This window comes from Sapajus apella, unplaced genomic scaffold (genome assembly GCF_009761245.1).
Source record: "Sapajus apella isolate SASKATOON/1434 unplaced genomic scaffold, GSC_monkey_1.0 scaffold10, whole genome shotgun sequence".
Lineage (NCBI taxonomy): Eukaryota > Metazoa > Chordata > Mammalia > Primates > Cebidae > Sapajus > Sapajus apella.
The window spans coordinates 21,123,085-21,139,945 of record NW_022436950.1 but is presented as its reverse complement, the minus strand read 5'-3'; the positions used below and the strand labels follow the sequence as shown (position 1 = coordinate 21,139,945).

At 38.5% G+C, this 16,861-nt stretch overlaps 1 protein-coding gene and 1 long non-coding RNA gene across 9 annotated transcripts in view; one reads left to right on the top strand and one right to left on the bottom strand.

Annotated features, from left to right (window-relative positions):
* LOC116551788 overlaps positions 1-642 on the top strand; it is a 1,070-nt gene extending 428 nt beyond the window's left edge. The window contains exons 2-3 of the long non-coding RNA XR_004269064.1: positions 36-228; positions 541-642. This is a non-coding gene — a long non-coding RNA (uncharacterized LOC116551788). The remainder of the gene's footprint in view (positions 1-35; positions 229-540) is intronic.
* USP37 (ubiquitin specific peptidase 37) overlaps positions 1-16,861 on the bottom strand; it is a 105,970-nt gene that overhangs the window by 42,625 nt on the left and 46,484 nt on the right. For all 8 annotated transcript variants that reach the window (XM_032278220.1, XM_032278223.1, XM_032278219.1 and 5 more), the window contains 4 exons: positions 14,328-14,489; positions 4,440-4,571; positions 4,162-4,285; positions 2,199-2,389 (listed from right to left, as the gene is read on the bottom strand). In XM_032278220.1, the coding sequence (XP_032134111.1) occupies positions 2,199-2,389; positions 4,162-4,285; positions 4,440-4,571; positions 14,328-14,489 (609 nt within the window). The remainder of the gene's footprint in view (positions 1-2,198; positions 2,390-4,161; positions 4,286-4,439; positions 4,572-14,327; positions 14,490-16,861) is intronic.

The window sequence follows — 16,861 nt, the reverse complement described above, 5'->3', positions numbered from 1 at the left end:
AAAAAAAAAAAAAAAAAAAAAAAAAAAAAAAAAAGTTTGAATGGTACTCCCACAATTCAATAATAACTGAAAACTTTGCCCCTCACTTTCACTTTCACAAATTTTGTCTGGAAGGTGCATAAGAAGGAAGGAATAAATGGCTATCATATTATTTACTGCTGTTGGACTCTCCAGCTTTTTATAAGCTGAACCATACTTGCAAGATTCGAATATTTTCTTTAGAAAATCGTTTATTGGGCCGGGCGCGGTGGCTCAAGCCTGTAATCCCAGCACTGTGGGAGGCCGAGGCGGGTGGATCACGAGGTCAAGAGATCGAGACCATCCTGGTCAACATGGTGAAACCCCGTCTCTACTAAAAATACAAAAAATTAGCTGGGCATGGTGGCGCGTGCCTGTAATCCCAGCGACTCAGGAGGCTGGGGCAGGAGAATTGCCTGAACCTGGGAGGTGGAGGTTGCAGTGAGCCGAGATCGCGCCATTGCACTCCAGTCTGGGTAACAAGAGCGAAACTCCGTCTCAAAAAAAAAAAAAAAAAAAAAGAAAATCGTTTATCCATTGGGGGAAAAAACACTTATGAAGTCTTGAATGAAGGCAAACAATATCACAGACTACTGATGCAAATCTGTTTTTATTAAAATTCTGGTTAAAAATGCTAGAATGTTATAGCTGAAAAAGATATCAGTGAACACTATCATTTTGAGTAGTCTGAGAAAAACAGATATGGAGGACAGAAAATTGGAGAACCAATGTGGATTCTGAATATTTCTGAAGAAAATTCCAAAATGGAAAAGAAGCAGTATTTAGAGAATAGTTTTCTGGGTTGGAGAAAATCCCAAACCTTCAGAAGAAAAGGCTCTACCATATTAAGGAAAAAGTAACAAAAGTGTTAATAACTAGATGTAAACCAGTGAAACTGAATTTCAAAAATAAAGAATACCACAGATTTTCTGGAAGAAAAAGAAAAAATTCCCACAAAGTAAAGTTTCTTATGAGTGGCACAGAGTAACAGGGTATGATAGGACAGTATACATAATACATTGATTGGGTAAAGTCTATGTGTGACTCAATAATTCTGCATTAACTCATATGTGAAAGCCATAAAAATAATTATCTCATATAGAGACTGTAAAGAATTACATTTTCTCTGAAAAAAATCTATTCAGAAATGTACTATAGATGACTGGAAGATTGGACAAAGCAAAATATTTTAAAGTGATGTGCAGGGTGTAGAAGTCCTGATGATAAGCATGGAAATTAATTTAATGTAGGAAATAAGTCTAGATAATTACTGCAAATATGGTTGAAAAATACTGCAAAGGGTAAAAATAATTGAAATTTTGATCTATTTTGTAAAAAAAAATTTAGTAAAAATAATTTGTGGTTCAACCAAACAAGCAAGTAATATTGTTTTTCACTGAAAAACAAGTATTCCCAAACAACTCAATATTCTACACAGCAATGAAAAAACAAACAAAAAAACTATAGATCAAAATTAAGTGTTTAGTCAATACTAAAGCGTATAACAAAGTATTTAAATTTTCCTCAGTTCTCACTCCACCAAGAATTTTTGTTTTGCTTAATTTTGTTTTTTAGATAGGGTCTTGCTTTGTTGCCCAAGTTGGAGTGCAGTGGCGTGATCAGGGCTCAATGCAGCCTCAACTTGCCGGCCTCAAGCAATTCTCCCACTTCAGCCTTCCAAGTAGCTGGGATTATAGGTGTGCACCATCATGCCTGGCTAATTTTTGTATATTTTGTAGAGATGTGTATTTCCATGTTGCCCAGGCTGGTCTTGAATTACTGGGCTCACACTATCTGCTCACCTCATCCTGCTAAAGTGCTGGTATTACAGTCATGAGTCACTGTGCCTAGCCCAAGCATTTCTATAGAAAGATAAAGATTTTGAAAAAAAAAAAGGTTTGGTATAATCTGTTGGTTTATATTTCCCCTATGACATAGAAATGAAGATGAGATAAAAATACACTACTCGGGTCGCTAAGGTCAGAGGATCATTTGATCCCAGGAGATCTAAGCTGCAATGAGCTAGGGTTGTGCCACTACACTCAAGAGCCTGGGTGACAGTGTGAGACCATGTCTTAACAACAGAAAATAATTCATAGCATTTGCTATGTCGTAGGAAAGTTTCAATCACTTGCCATAAAGAACTAAAAGGGGAAAATCATTTCTTAGATATTACTTACGCTTTACAAATGATGGAGTGCTGAACCTCAAACTCCAAATTAGTAATAACAGGGCAAGTGTATACTCTGGTAGCTGAAATATCTGGTGAATTTTCTTCTCCAGAAACAGGTTCAGTCTTCCAAGTTTTATTTAATTTTTCCATATCTTCTTTCAGCTGGTCCAAGCACTGACTTAAAAATTCGTGAGCATCCTAATAAGACAATGATATCCTTAATTAGATAAAAACATTTTTTTGTCACAATAACAGCTTATTGAGGCTGTGCCTGGTGCTTCACAACTGTAATCCCAGCACTCTGGGAGGCCAAGGCGGGCGGATCACTTGAGGTCAGGAGTTTGAGACCAGTCTGGCCAACATGATGAAGCCCTATCTCTACTAAAAATACAAAAATTAGCCAGGTGTGGTGGTGGGTGCCTGTAGTCCCAGTTCCTTGGGAGGCTGAGGCAGAAGAATCACTTGAACTCAGGAGGCAGAGGTTGCAGTGAGCCAAGATTATACCATTATATTCCAGCTTGGGTGACACAGCAAGATTCTGTCTCAAAAAAAGGAAAAACTAACAAAAAACAAAACAACCAAAAAACATTATCATATTAACATAATTTATACAGTGAAAGCCCTTGGAATTCAATGACATATGTGAACAATGTCAGGTTTATTCTTAAAAGAATTTGGGGGGGGGGCTGCATATTTTATGGATAAAAACAAATGACAGATTATATATTCTTAGTAATTATATCAATTGTATAACTCCTCACTTTGCTTTTTTCAAAAAAGCTTTTTGCAGCTAACACAGCCCAAATCCTTGCACTAGCAAATCAAATCTATATATTAAAATATGGTACAATATACAGAAGAGTTACCTTTAGTCTTGCTACAACTCCTTAGGTTTTTCTTTTTCTTTCTTTCTTTATTTTTTGTTTGAGACAGAGTTTCACTCTGGTTACCCAGGCTGGAGTGCAATGGCGCGATCTTGGCTCACCGCAACCTCCGCCTCCTAGGTTCAGGCAATTCTCCTGCCTCAGCCTCCTGAGTAGCTGGGATTACAGGCATGCGCCACCATGCCCAGCTAATTTTTTGTAGTTTTAGTAGAGACGGGGTTTCACCATGTTGACCAAGATGGTCTCGATCTCTTGACCTCGTGATGATCCACCTGCCTCGGCCTCCCAAAGTGCCGGGATTACAGGCGTGAGCCACTGCACCCGGCCTCTTTCTTTTCTGAGAAGGATTTTTGCTGTTGCCATCCAGACTGGAGTACAATGGCATAATCTCAGCTCACTGCAACCCACTCCCCCCGAGGTTCAATAGATTCTCCTGCATCAGCCTCCCAAGCAGCTGGGATTATAGGCATTCGACACCACGCCCAGCTAATTTTTTTGTATTTTTAGTAGAGATGGGGTTTCACCATGTCAGTCAGGCTGGTCTAGAACCCCTAACTGCAGGTGATCCACCTGCCTTGGCCTCTGAAAGTGCTGGGATTACAGGCATGAGCCACCAAGTCCAGCCTCTCCTCAGGTTTTTCATTACATAATGAACACGCATACACAAATCTCATTTTAAAATAAAAATCAAGAAACACTAAAATCATGTCTATTTCCATGATCTCTGAAACATTTTATTTATTTTTATAAATATTGATTGATTGACTGACTGAGATGGAGTCTTGCTCTGTCACCCAGGTTGGAGTGCAGTGGCACAATCTTGGCTAACTGCAACCTCTGCTTCCCAGCTTCAAGCAATTCTTCTGCCTCAGCCTCCCCAGTCGCTGGGATTACAGGTGCCTACCACCATGTCCAGCTAATTTTTCTATTTTTAGTAGAGACAGGGTTTCAAACCATGTTAGCCAGGCTGGTCTCAAACTCCTGACCTCATGTGATCTGCCCACCTAGGCCTCCCAAAGTGCTAGGATTATGGACGTGAGTCACTGTGTCAGGCCTCTGAAACGTTTTAAAACAATTAATACTCACATTCTGCATATAACCAGAGAATCTCTCTGCTGTAGCTGAAATGGCATTTTTAACCTTCTTGAGTAAATCTTTTTTGGTCTCTGAATTACAGATATCTTTTTTAACAAGCAAGTGTGCAAAGCGTCTGGTAAAACAAAAAACAAAGTTTTACATGACATGGCATGACATTTTAAAGACTACTAATAACAGCACAGAAAATTTTTGAGTGTCTAAAATTCCATTATTCTATAATCAATGAAGTAAAAGGTTACTCAATAAGTACAGTACAAAATGATTACCTGATAAGTGCATTGAGTGGAATTTTCTTCCATGGAATACCTTGTTTAAGCAAGTCATTTGCAAATGACTGGAGTGAAAATAGGGATTGTAAAATAGCATTCATATAGCAGGTATTTCCCAAATTGGAGAAGCTGAAAATTAAAGAAATAGTGCTTTAGAAGAAGGCAGCAGGAATTCCTAAAGTATGTTCAGTATAGTAGGAGTTCTCCACTTTAGTATGTATCAGAATCACCTGGAGAGCTTGTTAAACTACATATTGCTGGACCCTAACCCCAAGGTTTCTGATTCAGTAGGTTTAGACAGAGAAGACACAAAAATGTCCATTCCTAACAAGTTACTAGATCATGTTAATTTCCTCATGATGAGATTCAGCCCAAACTGGAAGAGCACACGAGCAAACAGTGATAACATGTCATCCTTTATTTTTTTTTTTTTTAAGAGCTTGTTTGGATGTTCTAGTATGGAGGTGTAGCTACTGGTATACCCTTGACGGAAGACTGGTCTTCCTCTATTGATGGTCATCCTCTTCGACTGAGTGCACAGCTTTGGGAGGGATGCACATGGAGTGATGAGGGAGGAAGGGGATATCTGCCTAGCCAGTCAGATCAGCCAAATCAACCCTGGTAATCAATGGTGTGACAGATGTTGCAGCCAGATCGCCCTCACATCCAATTCTTTTTTTTTTTTTTTTTTTTTTTTGAGAGAGTGTCTCATTCTGTTGCCCAGGCTGGAGTGCAGTGGCACAATCTTGGCTCCCTGCAGCCTCAGCCTCCCCAGGCTCAGAGGATCCTGCCAACTCAGCATCCTGAGTAGCTGGGACTATAAATGGGTACCACCACGCCAGGCTAATTTTGTATTTTTTGTAGAGACAGAGTTTCATCATGTCACCCCAGGCTGGTTTTGAACTCCTGGGCTCAAGGAATCTGCCTGCCTCAGCCTCCCAAAGTGCTGGGATTACAGGTGTCAGCCAATGTCTGGTGGCTACTCCATCCTTCTAAGGGCATTACATCCAGGAATATGTGATATTCCTGTGTTGCCCATGGGTGATGTCAATTTTGAGTACCCAAGAGAACTATTGCATCTGCTTCTGCCTATGAGGAAATATGAGTCTGAATTACCTTCCTACTGTAAATAAGAAAAATGAACAAAACAGAGAAAATAGCTATTTTCAGATACTAGACAACAGGTAGCATGAAACAGTGATCCATAAGAGAAGGAAAATAAATGTGAGCCCTACTATTACCCAGGTTTTCTGTCTGGAGGCAATTTGTGAACTGCAATTCAGGGAGCACTCAAACAGAGCCCAGATATCTGACCAAGTTGAGCTGAGAGAAACGAGTTTGAGAAGCTAAGGTTGCTGAGATTTCTGGGACAGAGTACTTGAGAGGTGGGAACTGAACAAAGGAAAAGCTCCAGAAACCTGCATAGCAGTCTGCTTGAGTACTTGGCTAAATACCAACCTATGTATGCAGAGTGAAACTTAGTCTTATTGACCCTACTGAAGAAGAACTTAAAGGAAAAGAATGTTTACTGTGGAGTTATTGGCCAAACAACTCCCAGAATTCATGCAGGGACTAAAATTCCACCAGTTTGAATTTCTACCAGTCAGCATGGAGAGACCTAGGTGAATTCACAGAGTGTTAACAGAGACCCCAAAGGAACTATGCTTTAGGAAAAGGAGCAAATTAGCCTTAAAGGATACTCTATATTCAACCAAAAAGAACTTAGGCCAATCACACAACTGAGAAAGAAAGAAAAAAAATGAAAATGAAAAAAAGAACTTAAATAGGAGACTCAAAATAATCAAAACCACCATAAATAAGGATATTAAAACAACTATTTAAAATATGCTCTATATGATCAAGAATGCAAAGGAAATCATAAACATAATGAGAGAAGTGGAAGATTTTTTAAAGACCCAAATTAAACTTCTAGAGATGAAAACCAGAGTATTTAAAATGAAAATTTCACTTGATGAGATTAATAGCATATGAGACACTATAGAAGGAAATAACAGTGACCTTGAAAGCACAGCAACAGAATAGATTCCCCCTGACCTGTGGGACAATGCCAAATACACTATCAAAAATAATTGGAATCCAGAGGAGGGAAGAGTCAGGAGGGGGGAAAAAAAAACCCAAAAAATCAACAGATTAAAAACATTCGAAATCCGATCTAGAAAACCACAGATCCAAGAAGCTCAACAAATCCCAAGTGAGTAAACACAAATCAAAATGAAGTCCATCAAAATAAAACTGCTAAAAGTTAGCAATAAAGAGAAAATCTTGAAAAGCAGTCAGAGAAAAACTATCACAGAGCCTTCAGGGAAGAAGATTAAATCACTTACAAGGGCAGAAGAATAAGACTGGCATCAGATTTCTGAAAAGCAAATACAAAGCAAGGGAACAGTAAAGTAGCATTTTAAGAAACCCAAGGAGAAAAAGTAAGACCCAAGGATTTTATATCCAGCCAAACTATTTTTCAAGTATTCAAGCTAGAGAAAAAATTTTGAATATGCAAGCTAAGGAAACAAAGTACGTAATTGTAGAGTTAAGACTAAAACAAGATTAAGACCATAGGCTTCTAGTCAGAAATTATATGAAAAGATGCCTTTAAAATACTGAAAGAAACACACTATGAAATTAGAGTTCTATATGAGCTAGATTTCTAGATCTAATGGAAATATGTTTTAAAAGCAAAATCCTGTTTCTGACAAACAAAATCTGCAAAATCTGAGAATACTTGCTGCCAGGAGACGTGCACTGTAAGAATTCTTAATGTTAAAGCAACATTCTTCACGCAGAAGGAAAAATGACACCAGATAGAAATTCGGATCCACGCAAAAGAATAAAGTGCACTTAAAACAATAAATCATGTGGGAAAATACAAAATACATTTCTGTCTCATCTTTTAATTTCTTTAAATACTACTGAACTGTTTAAAGTAAAAACAATAACATCAAATAATACACTTCAAACAGGTAACTACATGGTATGTGAATTTTATCTCAGTAAGGCTATAAAAAAGTCGTAACTACGTATTGTGGGATGTATGACATACATAGAAGTAAAACGCATGACAATAGTATGAATGATGCGGGGGGGCAATAATGGAGATAAAATGAGCACAAAGGAAAAAAGAAAAGAGAAAAAAGTAACCAAGGTAGATGGAACAAATAGAAAACAATTAGCAACATGGCAGACTTAAACTAAGCTTTATCCATGATTGTGAAAAATGTTAATGGTCTAAATACTTCAACTATCAATTTAGACTGGATGATCTAATCATAAAAAATGTGGAGAAACCATTAATATAAGACACGGTAGACTTCAGAAAAATATTATCAGGGATAAAAAGGGGTATTTGATAACAATAGAGAGGTCAATTCATTAAGAAGATTTAACTAATACAATCCTAAATGTGTATGCACCAAAAGCAAAGCTATAAAATACATTAACTAAAAACTGACCGAACTGGAAGGAAAAATAATACAGGTTTCTGGCCTAATATACACACACATTTCTGACCTAAGTTCTACTTTATTGGGTCTCAGGACTGCAGCCCGATTTCTTATTGTTTCCATTAAATACTTTCTCCTTCCCTTTACTATAAAATTTTAAAAATTACTGTTCTAAGTGTATTTCTAGTATGCAGCATAGAGTTTGGTTTTGCTTTATGAGAGTTTTCGACTTTTGATATTGCTATTAACCCCTTTATGATAAATTTTTAAAGCCATCTAGCCTGTCCATTCTATTATTTTAGAGACAAAGTCTTGCTCTGTCACTCAGGCTGGAGTGCAGTGGTATGATCATAGCTCACTGTAACTTTGAACTCCTGAGCTCAAGCGATCCTCCAGCCTCAGCCTCCCCAGTAGCTGGGATTAAAGATATATACCACCATGTTAGGCTAATTTTTTACTTTATTATTTGTAGAGACAGGGCCTTACTATGTTGCCCAGGCTGGTCTTGAACTCCTAGCCTCAAGTGATCTCCCATTTTGGCCTCCCCAAGCACTAGGATTACAGATGTGGGCCACTGTGCTTGGACTAGCCTGTCCATTTTATTATTTTTTTATTTTTGTAGAGACAGGGCCTTACTATGTTGCCCAGGCTGGTCTTGACTCTCAGCCTCAAGTGATCCTTCCAACTTGGCGTCCCAAAATGTTGGGCTTACAGGAGTGAGCCATTGCACCAAGCCCATTCATTTTAAATGGTATCCTTTGACTCACACCTATTACTTATGAAACAGTCAACTACATAATTCTACTTTCTTCCTTCTCTCTCTTCTCTCATTTTCTTTTAGTTGCAATCTTACTACTTTATCAGAAAAAAAAAACTGGGGGGAGACAGTGTCTCATTTTGTCACTCAAGCTAGAGTGCAATGGTGTGGCCATGGTTCACTGTGGCCTGGATCTCACAGGCTCAAGCAATCCTCCCAACCTCAGCCTCCCAAGCAGCTGGGACGACAGGTGTGCGCAACTACACTCAGCTAAATTTTTTTTTGTATTTTTTGTGGCGATGTGGCTTTTCTATGTTTCCCAGGCTGGTCTCGAACTCCTGAGCTCAAGCGATCTGCCTGCCTCAGCCTCCCAAAATGCTGGGATTACTGGTGTTAGCCATCATGCCCAGCTGACATAATGTTTACATACCATTCTTTTACATGTATTTTCATCATTGTTTCTCTTAGTTCTATAACTGAATATAAGAAATGTTCATCATTTACATTTTGTCAATGTTTCTGCAGTTACTCTCAGATGCATGAAGCTCATTCGAATCCTCAGGAAGAAGAAATGTGTGTACAGTATTCCAAGTTCTTATACTTCCAAACTTTTTTTCTCTAGCTTACATATTTGACATCTTGGCTTGGCATGAAATTTTTGTTTCATGCCTCCTTTCATCGAATTTCTTGAAATTGATGTGTTACCTGCTTTGCGTGATGATTTTACCAAGTCTGATGCCAGTCTATTTCTCTTGGCCTTGTTAAATATTTCATCTTTTTGATTAAGGAACTGAGGATTTTTCCTTGTCTCTAAAGTCTAATAGCTGTACTAAAATATGTCTTGATTATTCCAGGTCAATTTTCCAGACACCTGGAAAGCTCTTTCAGTATATAGATTCAAGGCTTATTTCAGGGAAATTTTCTTGGATTATAATTGTTTTGTTTGTTTTGAGACAAGGTCTCACTGTCACCCAGGCTGAAGTACAAGTAGAACGACCATGGTTCACTGAAGCCTTGACCTCCTGGGCTCAAGCAATCCTTCTGCCTCAGTCCCCTGAGTAGCTGGGACATAGGTGCACATCACCAAGCCCAGCTAATTTTTGTACTTTTTGTAGATGGGGTTTTGCTTTGTTGCCCAGGTTGGTCTCGAATTCCTGGGCTCAAGTCATCTACCCACTTTGGCCTTCCAAAGTGCTGGTATTATAGGCACGAGTCAGCATGCCTGGCTAAGATTACAGTTTTCTTTTTTCTTTTTTTTTGAGATGGAGTCTCATTCTGTCTCCCAGGCTGGAGTGCAGTGGCACAATCTCAACTCATTGTAACCTCCGCCTCCCAGGCCCAAGCGATTCTCCTGCCTCAGCCTCCCGAGTAGCTGAGGCTACAGGCTTGCGCCACAATGCCCGGCTAATTTTTGTATTTTTAGTAGAGACAGGGTTTCACCATATTGATCAGGCTGGTCTTTAACTTCTGACCTCGTGATCTGCCTGTCTTGCCTCCCAAAGTGCTGGGACTACAGGTGTGAGCCACCGTGACTGGCCCAGATCATAGCTTTTAACACTACTTCTGTCTCAGTGATTTGATTGTCTTCTTCCAGGACTCTAATTATATGTAATATGGGGGTATTCTTTGCCTTTTTTCTAATTCAACTACTTTCTGGCTTTTTATACGTATTTTTTTTCATGTTTTTTGTTTTGTTTTGTTTCCCAGCTTTCCTTTTGAAATCCCATTATTAAATTTTCACTTGAAATTATTTTCAATTGGGTATCTTTAATTTAAAACTTCATTTTCAAGGCCGGGCGCGGTGGCTCAAGCCTGTAATCCCAGCACTTTGGGAGGCCGAGGCGGGTGGATCACAAGGTCAAGAGATCGAGACCATCCTGGTCAACATGGTGAAACCCTGTCTCTACTAAAAATACAAAAAATTAGCTGAGCATGGTGGCACGTGCCTGTAATCCCAGCTACTCAGGAGGCTGAGGCAGGAGAATTGCCTGAACCCAGGAGGCGGAGGTTGCGGTGAGCCGAGATCGCGCCATTGCACTCCAGCCTGGGTAACATGAGTGAAACTCCGTCTCAAAACAAAACAAAACAAAACAAAACAAAACAAAACAAAACTTCATTTTCAATATATTTTTCTTCTCCATTTTTTCTGAGTTCAAGCATTTGTCATTTCATTTCTTCTTGCTTGTCCACTGTGATTCTTAGTTTGAAATCCTTTTTTTTTTTTTCTTTTTGAAACAGGAGTTTTGCTTCACTCTGTTGCCCAGGTTGGAGTGCAGTGACATGATCTCGCCTGACTGCAACCTCTGCCTCCCAGGTTCAAGCGATTCTCCTGCCTCAGGCTTTCAAATAGCTGGGATTACAGGCATCTGCCGCCACATCCAGCTAATTTTTTTATATTTTTAGTAGAGATGGGGTTTCATCATGCTGGTCAGGCTGGCTTTGAGCTCCTGACCTCAAGTGATCCACCCACCTCGGCCTCCCAAAGTGAAGTGCTGTTTTACAGGCATGAGCCACAGCACCTGAATTCTTTATTCGTGTTACTTTTTCATACTTTCAAATGCTTCTTTCAGGATATTTCATTCTTATTTATTTTTTCAAGATGGAGTCTCACTGTCGTCATCTCGGCTCACCGCAACCTCCACCTCCCAGGTTCAAGCAATACTCCTTCCTCCACCTCCCAAGTAGCTGGGATTACAGGCATGTGCCACCATGTCCAGCTAATTTTTGTATTTTTAGTAGAGATAGGGTTTCACCATGTTGGCCAGGCTGGTCTCAAACTTTTCACCTCAAGTGATTCGCCAACCTCAGCCTCCCAAAGTGCTTGGATTATAGGTGTGAGCCACTGTGCCTGGTCTTATTCTATTTAGCATCTACTCACTATAAACAATTTACTTCATGGTTTGTTCTAGGGGGCAGAATTTTCACTGGCTGAAATATTTTGATTAATGTTTCTGTTTTTTTCTTTTTTGAGATAGAGTCTCAACCCTGTCACCCAGGCTGGAGTGCAATGGTGTGAACTTGGCTCACTGCAACCTCCGCCTCCTGGGTTCAAGTGATTCTCCTGCCTCAGCCTCCTGAGTAGCTGGGATTACAGGAGTGTACCACCACTCTCAGCTAATTTTTGTATTTTTAATAAAGATGGGGTTTCACCATGTTGGTCAGGCTAGTCTTGAACTCCTGAACTTGTGATCCATCCGCCTTGGCCTCCCAAAGTGCTAGGATTAAAGGGGTGAGCCACTGTACCCTCCTGTGTTTTTTTCTTACAGTCATTTTTTAATGGAAGTGGACTGCTTTTTTATATTCCTTTTCATTTTGTGAATAGGGCTTAAGTGAAGCAGTTAGTTCAGTGAAGTATAGTTTTTCTTTTCTTTTTGAAGTACAGTTTCTTTAATGGATGAGGACGATGGTGGTGAAGGAAAGGGAAAAAGAGAGGTTGGCATGCTTTCATTTTAACACAATTCTTAATTTTCTTCTCTTGCTTCTAAACCAAGTTTCCAGACTTGGCTAATTCTCCCCTATAAGTAATGATTCTTTGAGGCTGTTACTTCTGGTACAGCTGACTTCAAACCTCTTCCCTATAAATAGATGTAAACTACCAAGATCCAGATTATTTTGCTACTTATTATTGGATTTTCTCTTTCTGGGAGTGATTTTCTTCAGTGTTTCATCCAAGTCCTCTACTGTAAATTATTTTTCATGGAATCCCTTAAGCCTCTTGTCCCAAACTCTCAGCAACCATAGGCTTAAGCAGTAGAAAATGGGACCACTGCAGGAATTTGGTTTGCTTCTCTACTTAAGAAGGTAACTTAAAGGTGGAGGTATTGTCTCTAGCAATACTGAAGCATAGACTATGTGTGCTTTTCTTTGTACTCCTCATTAATTTTATGTTTTCTGGAGGATTTGTGAGGAACACTGCAATTAGGCAGCCTTCATTATCCTTTAGACGTGGTAGTTTTCTACTCAGTTGTTGTTGTTTTTAAAGGAATCCTGAGTCCTGAGTACTTACACGGCTTGACATACTATACTCTAATTCCTGGAAGAAGTCTAAAAAGAGGAAAGATGTATTTCTAGAGATGGGTATAGGTACTATACAGAAATGAAATAAACACTGGAGGAGCCTAGAGCACCAAGGGTGGCAACTCACAAGGCTGTCAAAAGAGTCCGAAGGAGGTGAATAGCAGAAACAACAAGTAAACTATAAAATATACAAGAGAAGGCAATAGGAAAATGAAACAAATAAGATCAGGGTAGACAGAGACAAAGACTCAGATAAAGAATGGTCACAAAATGGGATAGATAAAATCAATATAAAATGTTGTCTGGTTAGGAGATAATAAGACAACTGAGGTAGAACAATTAGAATGAAGAAAAAAGGAAATTAAGCATTTGACTGGAAAGCAAACATTATAGAAGAATAGAAAAGATGAAGATTAGAGAAAGCAACAGGTAAGCAGAGAGGAGACTGAATTGTTTTCACTGCAAATTTTACGATGTTTTCTGCTAATATATGAAGCATATAAACTACTATGAATAAGCCATTTGGCAAATACTACTTATGCAAGTAAACTGGTAAGTTTAAAGCTGGTATAAAAGGAGTACTTTGAGTGAGATTATAAACAAATAAGTTGGTAGGTTCTGAGAGAGCAATTTGGGAAAAATAATTAAAATTTTCAAACTGCCTTCCTTAGTCTTAATCCTTAACAATTTTACTTCCAATAATTTATCCTATAGAAAAGTTCCAACAAGCATTAAAAACAGACATGTGTATAACTATGTTCATTCTAGCTGGATTATATTCAGAAAAAAGGGAAACCTAAATGTACATTTATATGGTTGAAAGTTCTCTATTAATATACAAGGGTGTCAAGATTAATGTGCAGTGAAAAAGATAACCAAGAAGCAATGTAGCATAGTGATTAAGAATGTAATCAGAGCCCAACTATCTGGATTTACTACTGTACTACTGACTATATCACTTTGAGTAAGTTAATTAACTTTGGTAAGCTTTATTCATAAAAGCAGATTTTTAATGTATCTATCTCAAAGACTTGTTGCAAGAATTTTAAAGAAAAGAAAATCAATTTAAACACTTAGCACACAGTATCTGGCACATAATAAACGCTTTAGGTAACAGAGCTACTGGCCAGGCACAATGGCTCACGCTAGTAATCCCAGCACTTTGGGAGGCTAAGGTGAGAGGATTGTTTGAGGCCAGTTCTACCAATCTGCAACATGGTGAGATCCCATTTCTATTAAAAAAAAAAAAAAAAAAAAAAAAAAAGTTAAAAAATTAAAAAGACAGTTATTATTACTACAGGTATTATACTATGATCTCATTTTGTGTTTAATAAATATATAACCATAAAGAAACTAGAGAAGATATACAAAAAATGTTGAAAGTATCTCAGCAGTAGAATGAAGAGTACTGGGTTGGAAAATACACATTTTCTGCTTTAAAATGAATATTATATATATTTCAAAGTTCTAAAATTGTTTGGAGAACAGATAATGGAGCTAACATTACTTATGGATATAATAAATCTTTAACAAGTGATCTAATTTAGGAATATTTTAGAATTAATGTGACTCCTTTAATCATGTTTTACACCAAAGCTCACTTCTATTGAATCACTTTATAAAAAAGAAACTACAATTAAAGAATTCACCTACCCTTGCAGTTGCTGCTGTTGGTGAGAAGAGAGGGGCACTCTTGGTTTATTCCAGCCAGTGTAATCCTGGTTACACCTCAGTTTCTTAACAGAAAGAGGAGCTGGCTGAGGAAGAAATCCCAAACTTCTTTTGGCGGAGGGAGTTTGACTTGAAACATTAGTCCTATAAAAAAAGCATAAATAATGAAGACGCAAAATAAATGTTTGAATGCTACTATTTTCCCCGAATAGGTTGAGAGGTCAATGTTTAGGGGAAAAAATCTTGAATTTAGGGAAATATCAGTAATAATGATCACTTAAGGGAAAACTCTACAAATGTAAATTAGCAAATCTGTTGCTACACAGTTGAAGAGCGTTATAATACAGAACACATTTAACCTACAACCAAAATAATGCAAGTTAATGGCTTGAAAAAACAATATATATAGTTTCACTGTTACCCATTTTGTGGATATTACATTAGTTTACCTGGTCTTGAACAGATTTACAGTATGCTTTTTCTACTGTTACAAATAACACAACAAACAGGTCGGAAGTTCGAGACCAACATGACCAACATGGAGAAACCCCATCTCTACTAAAAATACAAAATTAACCTGGCGTGGTGGCACACGCCTGTAATCCCAGCTACTTGGGAGGCTGAGGCAGAAGAATCATTTGAACCAGGGAGTCGTAGGTTGCAGTGAGCCAAGATCGCGTCACTGTACTCCAGCCTGGCGACAGAGCGAGACTCTCACAAAAAAAAAGAAAAAAAAAAAAGATTTACTTTTCTATAAGGCAAACCAATTGCTCCCAAATTACTTATTGTTTGTCTAGACCACGTGTTGGTGGCTGTTTCTTCACTGAAAAAATATTTGTATGCCAGGCACAGTGGCTTATGCCTATAATCCTAATATTTTGGGAAGGTGAAGCAAGAGGATCAGGAGTTTGAGATCAGCATGGTCAACATATCAAAATGCTGTCTCTATTATTTTAAAATTAATGCTGGGTGAGGTGGCTGACACCTGTAATCAAAGCACTCTGAGAGACCAAGGTGGGCATATCACCTGAGGTCAGGAGTTTGAGAACAGCCTGGCCAACACGGAGAAATGCTGACTCTACTAAAAATACCAAAATTAGCTGGGCTTGGTGGCACACACCGGTAGTCCCAGCTACTTGAGAGGCTGAGGCAGGAGAATTGCTTGAACTTGGGAGGTGGAGGTTGCAATGAGCTTAGATCGTGCCACTGCACTCCAGCCTGGAAAACTGAGAGAGACGCCATCTCAAAAAAACAAAAAAACTGAAAATTAAAAATAAATTGTGAAATAGAATACTCACATGGGAAAAGTGTATAAAAATCAAATGTGGAGCATAACAGATTTTCATAAAACACACACTTTTATAAACAACCTTATGGTGTCTAAACCCCCGAGTTCCCCTTTCAATTACAACTCCGTATTCCTTTAACCTAAAAGTTAGCATTATCTAATACCACACCTAACCAGGTGTGGTGGCTCATACCTGTAATCCCAGCACTTTGGGAGGCTGAGGTGGGTGGATCACCTGAGGTCGGGAGTTCGAGACCAGCCTGACCAACACAGAGAAACCCCACCTCTGCTAAATATACTAAATTAGCTGGGCCTGGTGGTGCATGCCTGTAATCCCAGCTACTCGGGAGGCTGGGTCAGGAGAATCGCTTGAACCTGGGAGGTAGAGGTTGTGGTGAGCCAAGATGTTGCCATTGCACTCCAGCCTGGGCAACAAGAGCAAAACCCCATTTCAAAAGAAAAAAAAAAAAAAACTTTATCCCTTCCTACAAACCCCTAAATATTGTACTTTGGATAATATGTGATGTATGTTTTCATCTTATTGTTTTCAACTTTTCTGCATCTTTGTATTGTAGTTGTTTCTCTTTTAAATACATATACATTTTCTTCTTGCATTAAATCCTGTATATCTCTTTAACTGGAATATTTAGTATATTTATATGCATATAAATTTTATATAAATTTAGTATATTTACATCAGCAATGTCAGTACTGATTTGGGTTATTTCTTGAATTTTATGATGCATTTACTATTTGTTCTACATGTTCTATTTTCCTTTTTCTCTCCTTTATGCCTTCACTTAGAATGTTTGACTGTTTATTTTATTGTCTCCCCTCTGTTAGTCCGGAAATAATAAAGGCTTTTAGTTTTTTTTGTTTTTGTTTTACAGACGGTATCATTCTGACACCTGGCTGGAGTGCAATGGCACAGTCAGCTCACTGTAGCTCTTAACTTCAGGGCTCAAGCACTCCTCTCACCTAAAAATTCCCAAATAACTGGAACTATAGGCAAGCACCACCACGTCTGGCTAATTTTTGTATTTTTTTTTTTTTGTAGAGTTGGGTCCCGCTATGTTGACCAGGCTGGTCTCAAACTTCTGGATTCAAGTGATTCTCTCACCTGCCCCCTCCCCAAGTGCTAGGATTACAAGCATGAGCCAATCATGCCCAGTCTGGGCATTTAACAGATGTCCTAAAAATTAATTATACATTAGAAATAAAAACAGCT